The 17,392-nt window shown below is 34.5% G+C and overlaps 2 protein-coding genes across 2 annotated transcripts; both read right to left on the reverse strand.

Annotated features, from left to right (window-relative positions):
• Window positions 1–4,378: 4,378 nt before the first annotated feature.
• Window positions 4,379–5,419, reverse strand: LOC114687271 (olfactory receptor 4P4-like). The gene has a single exon (XM_028861961.1). The coding sequence runs from the start codon at window positions 5,390–5,392 to the stop codon at window positions 4,463–4,465; it is 930 nt and encodes a 309-aa protein (XP_028717794.1). The 5' UTR covers window positions 5,393–5,419; the 3' UTR covers window positions 4,379–4,462.
• Window positions 5,420–14,634: 9,215 nt separating this feature from the next.
• LOC114687267 (olfactory receptor 4P4-like) lies at window positions 14,635–15,543 on the reverse strand. Its single transcript, XM_028861958.1, has one exon. It carries the CDS (start codon window positions 15,541–15,543, stop codon window positions 14,635–14,637), a length of 909 nt encoding a protein of 302 aa, XP_028717791.1.
• Window positions 15,544–17,392: the final 1,849 nt, after the last annotated feature.

The raw sequence follows: 17,392 nt of genomic DNA on the forward strand, positions 1-17,392 counted from the left end.
AATTGTCTTGCCATACAGAGGGCTGCTGTGGGATGGTCTGTATGTCAAATTGCTCTGATTAGTCAATAAATAAAACACTGATTGGCCAGTGGCTAGACAGGAAGTATAGGCGGGCCTAACAGAGAGGAGAATTGAGAGAACAGGAAGGCAGAGTGAGACACTGCCAGCCACTGCCATGACAAGCAGCATGTGAAGATGCAGGTAAGCCACGAGCCACGTGGCAAGGTATAGATTTATGGAAATAAATTAATTTGAGATATAAGAACAGTTGGCAAGAAGCCTGCCACGGCCATACAGTTTGTAAGCAATATAAGTCTCTGTGTTTACTTGGTTGGATCTGAGCGGCTGTGGGACTGGTGGGTGACAGAGATTTGTCCTGACTGTGGGCAAGGCAGGAAAATTCTAGCTACAGAGGGCCACATAAGGGAATGGGATGGTTGAGTTGGAACAGGGATGGAGTGGGAAAACAATGAGAGAGATATCATGAGGGAGGAAGATATCATGGGGGTAGAGAGAAATCCCCTGATATTCTTAAATGGCTGCGCATGGGTGTATGCTCAAGTTGATGTCTCTAGGGGATACAAGTGCATACCTGCTGGCAATGTCTTCCGGATATGATGGAGAAGCTATACCTATGAAATCATAACAATATGATGCCTAAATGAGAGCTGAATAATGATACTCACCACCAGTCACATATCATGTAGAAGAGGAAATTTTTACAAGCTATCACTTCTCTACATGAAGAGCCACAAGCCATCAGTGGCTGATGAAAGAAGGAAAAACCAATCTTTTCCAATGAACAAGCCCCCTCATAGGGTATATCCAATAGGGCCAAGTGGTCAACCTAAACACATACATAGAGCAATACTAAATGGACTCTATGGGTTTTGTGAATGTGTTTGGATGTATAGGTGTAACAGTAATATTTATAGAAGAGGCCATGGGCTTGGGAGGCAGTATGGGGACAAAGATTGGAGGGGGAAGAGGGAGGATTCCAAATTATGAAAATATAGTTTTTTGGTATGGAACTCTCAAAATATTTTTAAAGTTAAATAATAAATGACAAAACAATAAAAAGAGTCATGGGGAATGTGTATTTTACTATTATGTTCAATACTTAATCTTTACACCTTATCCTATAGAAGTTGACATTTACAATCTGTATATGAGAATTATCATTACTTTCTGTTATTGAAGAAACATGGGGCCGGGCGGTAGTGGTGCATGCCATTAATCCCAGCACTTGGGAAGCAGAGGCAGGTGGATTTCTGTGAGTTTCAAGGCCAGCCTGGGCTACAAAGTGAGTTCCAGGAAGGCACAAAGCTACACAGAGAAACCCTGTCGTGAAAAACAAAAAAAAAAAAAAAAAAAAAAAAAAAAAAAAAAAAAAAGAAAGAAAGAAAAGAAAAAGAAAAGAAAAAAGAAAGAAAGAAAGAAACATGGAGATGTGTTTATTCTCCATTATATTATTTCTCAATCTCTGTGCCAATGTAAAACAATTTTACCTATTATATATACTATAAGTATCCCTAAACACCAGTGTTCTACAAATGACTCCAAGATGTCATCTCTCAGCCATTTTCCCATTCACAGCAGGTAGATTCACATTAGCTCAGAAGTTTAACGGTATTCCATCCAAATGGTCAACTGTTTTAACCATGTTCCAGATATCCAAATATTTATTCTTTCAGAGCCTGGCTCCTTTGCATAGTTTGAGACACTATGTGTGTTACCAGTGGGAAACAAACCTGGTGTCTATGAAGCCCACAAGCCATCATTGTTTTCTGTGGCTTCCTGAACCTGAGTTGTCACACTTTGTTGCTAGGTGACATCACCTAGACCTGTGAGCTGCTACTCTGATCCTCCAGTGTCCTGTTCTTCTGATGCTGTCCTCTATTTTTGCTGTTATTTCTGGTGTAGTAACTTGTGTGTAGTCTAATGCTATAAGGACATTTCTCTTCTCTGTAAACATTCAAGGAAGGTTCACTGAGTATTACTGTTTTCCCATTATTTTACCTGATACAGTAGTGAAATTATTTAAAGTCTTCACAGCCAATTCCTCCTGTTTAATTTCTTCAGGAAAAAACTGCCTTAAACATCTTTTGATATTTCTCTTTTGTTACATAATAAACCCATGGAATTTCATTGTAATTGTAATGGAATCTATAAATCAGTTGGAAAGGAACCATCTTCTATACAATAAACATTTTGCACTTTACCAAGTTTCCTGTAATGTCTTCCAAAAAATGTAATAATTTTATTTAAAATTTTTCACACATATAAATATTATTCTATAATTTCAATTAGTATTGCATTTTAAAGATTTTTAAATATCTTCCATTACTTTTGTGTTTTTTATAGATAACTCTGAATATTATTGATTAATTGTAATTGTAGTCTTAAATGTCTATCTATTCATATCTTTCATAAAACATTGTTTCAAAAGTTCTCATTAATTAATAACTTTACAAATTTAAAAGAACTATAAAGTACACAAATAATATTGTACTAAGTCTTTTAGCAGAATATTCTTGTAAAGGATTGTAGCACATCAACATAGCATGTTCAACACGTTGTAGCCTTTAGTGATAATACTGACACCTGTTGTTGCAGGCTGAGTATTCCAGAAATCATCCAGAATAGAAGGGGCAGAATTTGTTCTAAGAGAAACAGTCATTCTGGAAATACATTTGGTTTTCCTTCCAACAATACTTATATTAGCAGTACAATGCATGGATTTGAGGAATACCTATTCATTATCATGTTATTCCATGTAATACTGAGTTTGATTATTTCATCTCACAGTGAAGGTCACATGAAAAGTGGACACATATACCAACCATCCACACATACTACTATGTATACTACTGTAGACTAAACTGTGTTTACTCAAAACTCACATAGTGAATCTTTACCATCCACTATCTAAGAATATCTGTTTGAAGATTGGACCTACAAAGAGATAATTAATTCAAAATGAGACTGTGTAGGTTAAGCCCAATATGATATGATAGAGTATACTATCGTATACTCTACAACCCCCTGGGAAAGTTTGCAGAAAAAAGATCATGTCGACACACAGTAAGAAGGTAGCCCTCTGTAAGCCAAGGAGACTAGTTGTAGAGAAATAATATCAATTGGTGTCTTGATCTTGAACTTTCAGAAATGATAGGGAAAAGAAAAAGAAAGAAAAATGCCTTACGGCTTTTATTTAGGTCAGCCATTCCACAATAGTTTTCAAGTTTGGCCCCAGAAAACTACATGAACCGTGACTTTGATTTGTTTCAACATGAAGCTATAATGGCTTAGTGAAAGTCAATATGCAAAATTAGAGATGATACTCTGGAAGACTAAAGTTGTATAATTAGTGACACATTTACCAATATATTATGTTGTTTCTTTATTAGTTTATGTAGTTATAAAAATGAAAAGCTGTTTACATCATTATTACATGAAAACGAATTTACAGAATCTTTGATTCCTGGCATGTAATTTCTAGTTCAGTGTCTTTATTTATAAAATGTATGCTTTCCAAAGGAAATAAGATATTTCTGTTATTGAATTAAAAGTTTCCTGGACATTCTGGGGCCCTGTGTCTCTATTAAAAAACAAATTAAGCAGTGATCATAGTGATTAGTGTTCAGGACTGTGATTATGAATACATAAGAGTGACAAAGATGATCAGTATATGTAGATGAATTTCTAAAATGTCTTATTAAATGAGAAACACAGAACCAAATACAGAGTTAAAGCCTAAGAGATCAGAGCAAGAGCCACGACTCCCTTTAGCTTACCAATCACTGTCATCCTTCCCCTGAGAGAGAGAGACCTTCTTCCTGTGTGTCTTGAATTTTATTGCTTTGCTGTGCTGCCTTCTCATTGGCTCTAAGCCCAGCCACATGACTTCCTTGTCACTGCATGTCTATACAGACTTCCTGGTCTCTATGGTTGGTACTGAGATTAAAGACTTGAAGGTCACCATGCTTGACTGTGCCCTTGACCACACAGAGACTCTGCCTGACATGTGATTGGATTAAAGGCATGGGCTACCAGCACTTGACTTCTATTTCTGGCTCACTAATGATCTCTGATCTCCAGGCAAACTTGATTTAATAACATACAAATAAAATCACATTTCAGTATAATTAAAATATAACCACAAGCATACAGAACTAAAGAAATTATCTTTATTAAGTTGTTTAGAATGTGATAGTTGATAAGTAAATAAAACCACAGGAAAATGACTGGACATGGAAGAATCAAAATTTATAAAAATCAACATTTGCTTTACACAAATATGAACCTCAATTCACTGAAAGTCACACTGAAAGCAAAAAGAAGAAAGAAGAAAGAACACAGCAAGCAAATATGAACTTTTATTAAAATATCATAAGCAAAGGCAGCAACAAGACAGTTGTAGAATGGCTTAATATTCCCATATACACATTTTTCGAGTCCGTCATGGAATGTGCTTCTTTAACAAAGGTATTTGATGATACCATATTCTCTTTATGGCATTCTTCATCTCGGTGTTTCTCAATGTGTAGACCAGAGGGTTGAACATGGGAGCAATGATAGTGTAGAAAAGAGCAAACAATTTGTCTTCTGGGAATGTTATATTTGGTCTCATGTAAACAAAGAGAACAGGCACAAAAAACAGGACCATAATGGTTATATGAGAACTGCACGTGGAAAGAGCTTTGGAACGGCTCTCTGCAGGGTAAACTCTAATGGTGTGTAATATCAGCAAATAAGAGATCATCAAAATTACAAATGTTACCAAAGCAATTAGGCCAGAATCAACGATGACAAAGAGACCAATTCTATGTGTATCAGTGCAAGCCAATTTCAACAAAGGGTACACATCACAGAAATAATGATCTATCTCATTCTGGTCACAAAAGGACAAAAAGGAAATGAGAAGGGACTGACTGGATGAGTGCAGAAATCCTCCAGTGCAACAAACTGCAAGGATTTCATTGCATCTCTGTCTGCTCATAATGAGAGTGTAGTGCAGAGGCCTGCAGATGGCCACATAGCGGTCATAGGCCATTGCAGTGAGAATAAAGATCTCTATGGCTCCAAGGAAATGAAGAACAAATAGCTGTGTCATGCAAGTATTATAGGAAATAACCTTCCTCTCTGCCAGTAAATCAGCCAGGAGTTTGGGTGTCACTGTGGTTGTGTAGCAAAGATCAGAAAATGATAAGTAATTGAGGAAGAAGTACATAGGTTGTTCCATGAGTTGAGTGAAAGTGATAGAAATAATTATGAGCACATTGCCCATCCAAATAGCAATGTAGCATACTAGAAATAATACAAAGCAGAGGACTTCAATGTTTTGGTTTTCAGAAAGCCCCAAGAGAATAAACACAGTAGCATTTTCCATGGTTCAGTGCAATAGAAAGACATGGCAGGGCCCTGAAAAGACAGATTGGATTGATGAATGCCAGCAATATAGAGATCACTGATGATTAGCATTGATATGAACCTGTGTTTGAGGGACTACTTCACAGATTTTATGTTAGCTTTGACATGAATAAAGTTGAATTCAATTAATCAAACAATGAAAGAGTGGTTTAAAATGAGGATTAGTTACTAAAGATAAAAGTATATGACAAAACACAAGTAAGGCATAAACTTAAACAATAGCTCTAATTTTGAATCATGGAATATATTTTACTTTGAATTTATTTAGACATTGAACATCATTTATTTGCATAAGTGTGTGTGTGTAAGAGAGAGGGAGAAAGAGAGAGAGAGAGAAATGGAAAACAAGCACTCCAAGTAACTGGCCCATAAAGTTGATTTGAATAATTAGTCAGGTGTCTGTAGACTTGGTTCAGTGGCTAGACAGAGTATAGCTTTTATAAAGGAGCTGAGTTCAGTTCTTAGTACACATATGGGGTGGCTCACAAGCATACCTGCTCCAGAAACCTTATACCCATGTAAAGACACAGAGACATATGCATAGTAGAAAATCACACTTTAAAAATATTAATAGTTTTCCTCTCTTTTTCTCTATTATTGCATGTGATCTAGCACCATGATGTTAATATTTTATAATCCAAGAACATTTAAATCTGTGGTATTTTATTAAAAATTAAATACTTAAATTAGCAATGCACATGGAAGTTATTTAAACTGAAAAAAAAACTAGTGGAAAAGGAATTCATTTGTATAATTTTGCTGTTTTAAATTTTTATATCAAAATATAAATGTGTCATTTCCACCCTTTCCTTCTTTCCTTCCTGCACATGCGAAGTTCCACCCTTTGCTTCTCCCATAAAACCCCAAAAGTGTAGCTTTCTTAAACATGATCTGAAAAGATAAAGTAGACATGCTGATAGAAAGGGAGAGATCCCCCTCTCAAACACAAACAAAGAACTACAGGCAACTAAGAAATACAAAGAGTGAAAGAAATAACCCCCCCCCATGGATGAGACCCCTAACTGGTTACCCAATACCAAGTGGTCAGCCCTGAAATCATATACATACAATTATATAAACAACGCAGGTTTTATTTATTTATTTATTTATGGATTTTTCAGAGACAGTGTTTCTCTATGGTGTTTGGTGCCTGTTCTTGGATCTCACTTTGTAGACCAGGCTGGTCTCAAACTCACAGAGATCCACCTGGCTCTGCCTCCCGAGTGCTGGGATTAAAGGCCTGTGCCACCACCGCCTGGCATAGGTTTTATTTATATATTTCCATATTATAAATCTTAGTTAAATGATATGTAGATAAATATAAATATATTTTCTTTTATATGTATTAAGTGAAGCTTCCATTTCTAATTTGTGTTTTATCCATCTTACAACAGTTGTCAAAACTTATAAAGTATCTTTGATATTGCATATTTCAGTAAACAAGTTATATAAAATTATCTTTATTGGCATATATCTGACCTCTAGGTTATATATTCAAATTATGTTACTGTATGTATATTTAGATAGCAATTTATCTTTTTCTGTTAATCAAGCTGATCTAATCTATAAGATTTGGGAATAAGCCTAAAAATAGTGATTCAATAGGTATGAGTGAAAATTAATCTAATAAATGGTCAGTGACCTCTTAGCCAGAGGTTAAGATCTGAACTTATAACTTAAACTCTGATGGTATAGAATCAGTCAGTATTCTAGAAATTCAGTAAATATGATTTTGAAGAAATTGGCAATTTCATGTCACAAGATAACTTAACCAAGGTAGGAACAGACTCCCTAGTTATTTTTTTATGTCTAAACAATATGATTATCTTTAAAGACCACAGAGAGAATCAGTAAAGCAATTTTAATTCATCCATCAACCATAAAATGACAATCAAACAGGATTTGATTTATAAAAATTGAGATAGTTAAGAATTCCTAGCACTTCTAATTTAGTACCATTCTCAATACTGTTGAAAGAATAACAGAATAGTTAACCAATAATCCACTTACCTTTATAGTAAATTTGACTCCCAATCACAGTAAAATTGTGATCTTTACTGAAAACATCTTTTATATATTCACACTCTGTGTGATTTTTGTCATGTAATAGTTTTCCTCCAGTCTTAGTAGTACTTGTAAGTACATTTATAATCATTTTTAGCACTAGTTAGTTTGAAATAATTAATTCTCAATTATTAGGTAAGTTCATGAGAGAGTAACTCAGTCCAGTAAAGATGTTTAAAATAATTCTGTCCAGTCTTGTTTTTTTTATATCCTTCCAGTATATGCTAAGTATTAATCCTTAAATGTTCATTGAATGATGAAAATAAAACACTTCAAATACTTAAATTAGTATGTAAATAATTATTCAATAATCTCATGATCATCAATACAGTCTACATCAAACATGGCAAATAAAAACAGTCAAGTTTAGAGTTGCTTCCATTTGACTAATTAATGCTTTTTTATGTTGACTACAATTAATTGTCTTTTTATGTGTGTTTAAGTGTTTTGTTTGTTTTTCCCTTTGCTTGATTCTGAGGAATAGGCAGAGAGCAAATGGTTCTTGCCAGAATCTATTTCATGTTTCAATTTTTGCTTTTGAATTTCTTGATAGGCTGGGAATAACTTTATGTTTAATCAATATTCCATTATACTACTAAACCTTCTAGTGATTATTCTTTATGTGAAATTTTCTATCTAAGTAGGCATCAAGTCCACGTATCTCTGAAATGTCACATTATAATCTCTATGGGCAAAATTTTGAATTTATCTCAAAGTAAATTCCCTCTCCAAATCAAAGCAGATACTCCTATCTAACTTTTACTTATATTAATTTTTACACAGTGGAGCCAAAAAGTAGATAATGTATTCAGACAGAATAATCAGAAGGGAAAAAATATTTACACTAACATCACGTGTTTCACCCTTTGTGAGTCCATTATTTAACTTCCTTTTTATTGCTTTCTGACTTTCCACATTGATATTTTAATATTCCACAACACACACACTTTTCAGTATTTTTTTATCTTCCTGTATTTATCTCCCTCTCTGTACAGTCTAGTAACTGCCTATAGGAAAATATCTTGCATCTTTTTAAAACAACTGACACCTGCCACTAGTGAAACATTCACACAAAGTAGGAGCCATGTTTTTATAAAAAAAAAACAATTTAAAGATAAGTGGAATAAGTTAAAAATGCAAATTGGTCAAGTCATAATATCTATTTCTATTACTAAAATTATTTCCAGAGAAAACGAGACCCACAAAATCACTGGAGACTTCATAAAATGATAAACAATCAAAAATAGCATTTGTCTTTAGTTCCATGTATTGATTTTTCCTTTCATAAGTAACTTGGCTTACGTGACAACATTATGAACTCACCAGGTTAATTTTCTGTAGAGCCAAGTTGGAGAATCTGAAGCTAGCACTGGATGTGGTTTATAAATAGTCATCTAGCCATATATGACGTTGCTAGTGATCTGGAGACCTTGTGAATCCCCTGGACATCAGTGACTGGCTTCTCTCTCAACTTTACACAGGTTGTGTGGTCAAAACAAATTCAGATTTAGATTTTTTTGAAGGACAGATAAACTCCATATTGTCTACATTTTCCTAAAGGAAGATAATACATTTGACTCCTATGTCAATGGGATTATTTTCCTTGTTGATAGTAGAATTTCAGAAGAAAAAAAATAATATCTAGTGTCTTTTTATTATTGTTTTCAATGGATTTAGAAAACTTACAGTAAATGAATTTTTGAAAATATGCATTCATTTTTCATACATTTTATGTATCATTTCTTCATGCATTTCTCATTCACTAAGAAGTACAGGTAATGCATTATTTTCTTAAAAATAGGTTTTTAATTAAAATGGAATTTGTCACTTTTCACCCTTGCTTTCTTCCCTCCAGTCTCTCCCAGGCAGCCTCCATCACACCCCTTCTTTTGCCCTCCTCTCAATTTGATATCCTCTTTTTCTTTATTATTGTCACACACACATACACACACACACACACACACACACACACACACACACATTTGTGTATGCACATAATTTTGTTTATTTACTCCTTCTAAAATCTCATTTACCACATACCATTAATCCTATAATTTAGGCTAAAATTGGGATAGTTTAAAGTACACAAGCATACCATCTACTTGATCTTGGTGGAACACATCTGCTGCATAGGAGGGCTGGGAGTTCAAGTCTAACCTAGATTACGGGTACATGTTTTAAAACAGAGGGAAGAAGGAACATTGATGTAGGAGTCTGGCAAATTCCAACGTTACAATTTGCCGTTATTGGCATGTCAAGCATACAACTTCCACACACATAGACTGACAATGGTTCAGGGAAGGGCATTAAATGGGAAAAAAAAAGAATGAAAGTGATAAAATGAAGCCTTCTGATTTAAACTAAATCCATTAATATTTTAAAGGCACAAATACAAGTAGTAAAACCCAAACCCCTCCTCCACCAAAATGTTTATAATTATTTTAAAAAGCTAAAATTCTCAACTACTCAGCATTTACCACCATGGCTTTATCTATTTCTTACTATGAAATAAATCACACATACATACATACATACATACATACATACATACATACCAAATCACTCTCCAGGAAAGACACAGGATGGGAAAGGTATTTTCAATTTATTCTTTTAAGTTCCAGAAACAGAACAATTAAAATTGGAAGATTCCAATAAATCAGCAGAGGAATATTGAAAAGATGATAGAAGATCTGAGTTCTGGAAAGAATATATATATAAGAGGTTAAGGAGAGGTATTTTGTGCTATAGAGAGAGGGAATGAATATTTTATTCATCCAATTATTCATCAGGATATAGTGCATGAAAAAATAATCTATTTTCAAGAGGAAAAGAAAGAATTAATAAATTAATGAATAAATAATTTGTTGGCAGAAGTTTCTGTCCTGCCAACAATTTCCAAATAAACACACTGAGGCTTATATTAATTATAAGTGTTTGGTTGATAGCTCAGGCTTTTTCCTTGATAACTCTTACATTTTAAATTAACCCATCTTTCTTTTTTATTTAATTTTATTTTTTATTTTAGTTTTTTTTTATCCATTTTGCAAACCAACCACAGGTTCCCCTCTCATCCCTCCTCCTACTCCCCCCCCCAAGCCTTCTCCCCAACTCACCACTCATCCCCTCCTCCAAATGGGTAAGGCCACCCATGAGGAGTCAGCAAAGCCTGGTATATTCAGATGAGACAGGACCAAGCCCCTCCCCTCTGCATCAAGGCTCAGCAAGGTATCCCATGATAGACAATGGGTTCCAAAAAGCCAGCTCATGCACCAGGGATAGATCCTGTTCCCACTGCTGGGGTCCCTCAAACAGACCAAGCTCTACAACTGTCTCCCATATGCTGAGGACCTAGTTTGGTACCATTTAGGCTCCACAGCTGTCATCAACCCATATTTCTTATCTATGCTTTGCCATGTGGCTCAGTACCCTTTCTCAGTACAACATGTCCATCTTGATCCTCTCTGTGTTTCTCATGACTCCTCACTCCACATTTCTTTTCTCCCTGCATTCTCAGTTTGGCTTTCCCACCTAACCTTATACTGCCTAGCTATTGACCAATCAGCTTTTTTTAATTAAACCAATCACAGCAATATATATTCACATTTTCCCCTTTTTGTCTAATTTAAAAAGAAGGTTTAATTTTTAACATAGTGAAATTACATACAACAAAACAGTTATTAAGTAAGAATTACAATTACAATATCCAATTATTTGGATTTGGCAAATTTAGAGAAAATAGTCTAATATGTCTTATCTTTGTGACTCTAAGTTTTATATCTAATTTATCTTTTATCATAACCAAGGAAAACTTTAATTATGACTATTGTAGAAGTTTCTGTTCCACAAGCAGCTCCCAAATAAACACAATGAGGGCTTACATTAATTACAAATGCTCAGCCAATAGCCCAGACTTGTTATTAGTTAACTCTTTTTTTTCAAAAAAAGATTTATTTACTTATTACATATACAGTGTTCTGCCTGCACATATGCCTGCAGTCCAGAAGAGGCACAAGTTCTCATTATAGATGGTTGTGAGCCACCATGTGGTTGCTGGGAATTGAACTCAGGACCTTTGGAAGAGCAGCCAGTGCTCTTAACCGCTGAGCCATCTCTCCAGCCTCTATTAGTTAACTCTTAATTTTAAATTAACCTATATTTCTTCTCTATGTTTTGTCACATGGCTCATGGCTTGTTACCTCATTTTCTACTCATCCTGCTTCCTCAGCATCTCGCTGCCATCTCCTCTGACTTGGCCCTTCGTCTTCCCAGCATTGACATCTTGGCTCTCCCACCTAAACTTATTCTGTTCAGCTATTGACCAATCAGTCTCTTTATTAAACCAATCACAGTGACATATATTCACACAGTATATAGGAATATTCTCCAATAATTCAATAAATAATGTTTTTTAAATCTCAAGTAAGTATAAGTTAAGAAATATAATAGGTAAGGACTGAAGAAGGAGATGAAATTTTGTTTATGCTTTTAATTTGTAGCAAACACATTCATTTAAAGTAGGTATGTATATGTACCTGTTTATACATAAATATATCTGAAATTCATTACATAATACAATTATATAATACAGTAATGACTACCACAGTCTTAATTCCTGTTCTAGTTTTGATTGTAATACATGCATAAAAGCTGAAATGGCATATCCAATATATCTTACATACGGAAACCTGCACTATACTTGTGGCTAAAGCAAATGGAAAGAAGAATGGATGAGGGAGACACTGAGATAAAGGGAAAGAAAGTTTCCAATGTCACTGCCCCTCAGTCTAGTGTCTACACATCATTTTGTCAGACAGCTCTGAGCTACATAAGGTACATTTCCAACATGTTCAAGAGCCTGACCAATGAACCAAATAGTCTATTACTGTTTCATGAGAAATGTGAATGGGATAAGCTGCTACCTTTGAGAATATGAATAGAAATAGATAACAATGTGAATTATTATAGGCTAGGGATAACTGACCTTAGGGGATGGTAACTTAGGCAATATTGATAAATTTAAGAGTTTCCATATAAGTAACTGTATCACATCCTTGTGTTAGCTTCACTAATGCAAACTAATTATAATTAATGGAATCTACCTGGTTATATGATGAAGTAGGCTCAATTAGATCCTCAGAATACTCTGTAAAAGGATGAAAAATACTATTAACCAAGAAATGTGCATTACTTTCATGTTGCCAGGCAAGTAAGTTATTTCCACTGAAACTGAGGAAACGAGGTTTTAGGGAAAAGGAGAAAGGGTGAGCCCAAGAAAGTGGAAAGACAAATATAGAGGATAAGATAATCTATAAAGCAGGGAATTTGGTACATATGAGGGCAGTGAAACAGACAGACAGATTGAAAGACAAAACCCAGTTACCACTATTATCATGCTAAGGGAACATAACAATAAAATAACTCCCACTGAAAAATTGCGATATCAATAAATCAGTGCATCATCTAACCAGTGCATCATCAGAGGAGGCTCCTCTTGCACTAGATTAAAACAGAGACTCACAACTGGACACTGTGCCAATAATGAGAGACTTTGGAACACTCAGAACTAAATGAGATGTGTTTATCAAAGCCCTCCCTTCAAGGCTCTGGATCTGCATTTACTAGAGGTGTAAATGATGCTAAAAAGGAGCATCATTCAGATACACCAGGACTGATACACAACTCACAAAGACTATTACAGCAATTTAAGACCTATATAGGTTCACTCCAGACAAAAATCCCATAATGGCAAATGTGAAGTAGATGCAAAATCTCCACCAACAAAGAAGCTATTTCCAAATGATACCTGCTTGGAAAAGGAAAATCAGTTTGTTTTTTTGTTTTTTTTTTCCAATGCAGAGTGAGTATATCAACCATACTCCAGGGTAGGACACATTTCTGATAGTAGTTGGCCAACTCAAAATGGACTTCATGTTTCTTCATAAACTTTTTGTTTTGTTTTGTTATCTTTGTATTATTTTTGTCTGTTTATTTTGTTTTCACTTGGATTTTCATGCTGAGAGAGAGAGAGACAGCGACAGAGACAGAGACAGAGAGAGGGAGAGGGAGGGAGGAAGAATGTGAAGTTGGGTGGATAAAGGAGTTAGAAGTTCTGGGAAGAGTTGGAGATAGAAAAGAATATGAACAAAATACATTATATGAAAAAAAAAAAAAAAAAAACAGAAAAAGGGTAGGGGGCAGCAAGAGAGCCGAGAGTGAGGGGAGGATCCAGACACAATGCAAACCATTATATCATTTGTTTAAAAACAGATGAAATAATCTAAAAACAGAAAAAAAAAATCCGTTATCACTCTGTCATTTGATTAAGGTGACCTGAATCCTTTCTCATGTAAGGGTATCAAGAAAATCAGACATGTGCTGTACTTCCCAACGTATAATCTTAGAGCAGCTAAACTAATTAAGTTTTATTGGGAAGAAGAAAAAAAGTTGTATTTCCTCATTCAGTGTTTTCACAAGCCGAGGAGAATTGAAGAGATCATCTCATAAATTCACCCTAAATCTGAAAATATTTATAAACCCACTGTGTGTGCCTATGGCTGTGACCATCCATAAAACTGCTTATGTACCTATGACATTTATAAGGAGATGGACAAGGCAGCAGCTCTCAGATAATGCATGGTGAATCTTTTCTGTCATAATCACTCAAATTCTCTTTTGTTTCACTTTTTCATAGAAAGATTTGTTTCAGAGGGTCTCCATATAAGGTTTATTTACAAATCCTGTTAGAATATAAAGTTCATCACTAAATCACCTTTACTGTGGTCAATCTCAATCTATTTCTAAATTGTGCTGAAAAAATGTGCTTATCATCATGTAATAAATCAAACTGAAAAACTAATAATATTTTAAATAAGCACGGAAATTGATTACACAATATAACAACTGTTCTTTGATGTAGAAAAATTTCAATGCAGATTTTCTTACTAGGATTCACAGTGAAATATTTGTTAGTAAGTATTCTTCATATTCTCATCTTTGCCATTTATGAATGAGCAAAGCTTTGAACAGTTCAAATAATAATTGTTCTTCTTGATGGTATGGTCACTTTAATAGTTTTGCAGTGTTTTCTTTTAACATCATATGAATAAAAAAATTAATGTGTGTCTCTTGTGAGACTGTCTATTGACACCAAACCTTCTTCATGGCCTTTTTCATCTCTGTATTTCTCAGAGTATAGATGAGGGGGTTGAACATAGGAGCAATGATGGTGTAAAACAGGGCAAAGATTTTGTCCTCAGGGAAAGTGGTAGGAGGCCTAAGGTAGGCAAAGATGGAAGGGCCGAAGAATAAAATAACCACAGTGATGTGTGACCCACAGGTAGAAAGAGCTTTGCGTCTTCCTTCTGCTGAGTGATTCCTTAATGTGAACAGTATAACCACATATGAACCAAACAGGAGAACAAAGGTTACCAAGGCAATAATTCCTGAGTTCACAACCATGAGGACACCAGTGATGTACGTATCAGTACAGGCAAGTTTCAGCAGAGGGAAAATGTCACAGTAGTAGTGATCAATTTCACTGGGGCCACAGAAGGGCAAACATATTAACATAAAAACCTGGGAAAAGGAGTGGGCAGCTCCACCAACCCAGGAAGCCAAGATCAGGATATGGCACCTGGTTCTGCTCATGATTACCATGTAGTGGAGAGGCCTGCAGATGGCCACATAGCGGTCAAAGGCCATGGCTGTCAGGATTAAGACTTCAATAAGGCCAAAGAAGTGCATAGCAAAGACCTGCAGCATGCAACTTTCATAGGAGATGATTTTTCTTTGCACAAGCAGATCCCCAATTAGTTTGGGTGTCACACAGGAGGTATAGCAGATGTCCATAGAAGATAGGTGGCTGAGGAAATAGTACATTGGTTGGTTGAACAGAGAACTGCCTCTAATTGAGATAAGAATCAGCAGATTCCCACACAAGATGGCAAGGTAACAGAATGTGAAGAACATGAAGCAGAACACTTGTATGTTCTGCTTAGAAGACAGACCCAAGAGAAAGAATTCTGATAGGTTCCTCTGGCATTCCATTTTTTATAGCCTGTGCAAGAATAATTAAGTATCTACGGGAAAAGGAACCAGGTAAAAGATTTCCAATGTGATGACAACTATGTCAGCATTATAAACACGTATTAGATACTACTGTAAAAAAAAAAACACAGATAAAACTCTATAAATAAATTTAAATTGACTTAGTATTTAGAAATTAAATTTGATATTTCAAATGGTACTTTATCAATTTTACCTTAAAGTCTGTAATATTACTAATGTCAAGAAAATCTTATTTGTTAAAATATAAATTAAAGTTACTATTTCACCCATAAAAACAAAATGTGCTATTGTCGTATGTGAAATTTTAAAACAGGAAAATAATTTAATATATATTTAATAATATAATATAGGGAGTTAATCTTATTTTTGGTTTCAGTTGCATATATTATTTAAAACAGAGAAGAATGCTAGGAATATTTTCTCTCTCCAACATGCAATAGAGTAGCTACCTGGATGTTTTTCTGAATGAATATATTTATATTTGTAAGTTTAAATTTTTTAAAGGTGAATTATATGATTGATGGGAAATATTCCATGAAATATGGTGGCAGGGAGGTAGAGGGATGGGAGTTACCTACTGGAATTAATACAATATACTACATGGGGAACATTCTAAATATAATTTTAAAAGTAAAATATAGTTACATTTTTATTATTGATATTTTGAAAAGAAAGAAAATTTACTGTGTTTCTCATATACACTTTAGTGTAATATATTATCTTTAGGTAAACTCAAGAGTCATAAACAGCGAGGACACAAGCACATTAGGAAGAAAGACTGAAATTGACAGATAATTTGAAATCTATATAATGTATGTGTAAACAACAAATTGAAGAGAAGATAGTATATAATCTAAGTACAACCTGTGTGGTAAAAATACTCTTAGCTTGTACTATTTCAGGACTTATTTACACATTCACATATATTATTCTCTATTTTTCATCTACAATTCATGTTAAAGTATTAGAAGGGCAGGAACTACACATGTGTCTCTCTGGCCCTGCTGGAAAAAGTTAAATAGCATCCAGAATGAATTTATAGGTAAAACCTAAATTGCTAATTTAGTAATCTTGCAGGAATGTTTATCACAAATCCTGCAGAGTTTTGGCCCACAGTTTCCATATTTTACAACTTCACTAATAATGACATTTGCAACTATTTGAGGCTTAAAATAGAAAGCTTTAAAAATCATTGTGTAGTACATTGACCTAAAATTTCAATTTCAGCTGGTTTTTTTCTACATTAACAACAGAAAATCTGAAATTTGTCATGTTCTGAGACTATCTCTCTAACAATTCCTTGTCTCCCATTTAATCAAAGCATTAGCAAAAAAAATTTACAAGCAATATCACCTCCATGAAACACCAATGTCTTATGTCTTAAATGAATTGGATCAAATTTATAGATAAAATTTATGCTTCATTTGTGGAATAATGTGTTCCAAAAGAAAAGTAAATATAATGTCTAGCAATTTGAATAACTTACAAAAAAGAACAGCCTCCAAGGTCATTTGTCCAATTCTTAATGAACACCTTAATTAATAACTTAAAAGTAACAAAATAAATGTTTGGTACCTATAATGGTAGCAGTATGAAAATTACCAGCACATGAATTACAAATGCTCTCTGGGTTAGTTTTCTCTTACTCCTTATCACACATCTACCCCTCTCAGTAGCTCATCCTGCTCACCTTGCTTGACATAAACACTTGAAATAAAAAGGAAGACTACATAATAGTCTGAAAATTTTAAATTCTCAAAAAAACAAAAACCCCTCAGGATTGCATTTATCTTTTCCACATGGAGAATTCCAGTACTGTATAAGAAGT

The sequence above is a fragment of the Peromyscus leucopus genome, chromosome 4 (genome assembly GCF_004664715.2).
Source record: "Peromyscus leucopus breed LL Stock chromosome 4, UCI_PerLeu_2.1, whole genome shotgun sequence".
Taxonomy (NCBI): domain Eukaryota; kingdom Metazoa; phylum Chordata; class Mammalia; order Rodentia; family Cricetidae; genus Peromyscus; species Peromyscus leucopus.

Coding starts and splice junctions, on each gene's coding strand:
- LOC114687271 (XM_028861961.1), bottom strand. CDS start 5,392: ATGGAAAATGCTACTGTGTTTATTCTCTTGGGGCTTTCTGAAAACCAA.
- LOC114687267 (XM_028861958.1), bottom strand. CDS start 15,543: ATGGAATGCCAGAGGAACCTATCAGAATTCTTTCTCTTGGGTCTGTCT.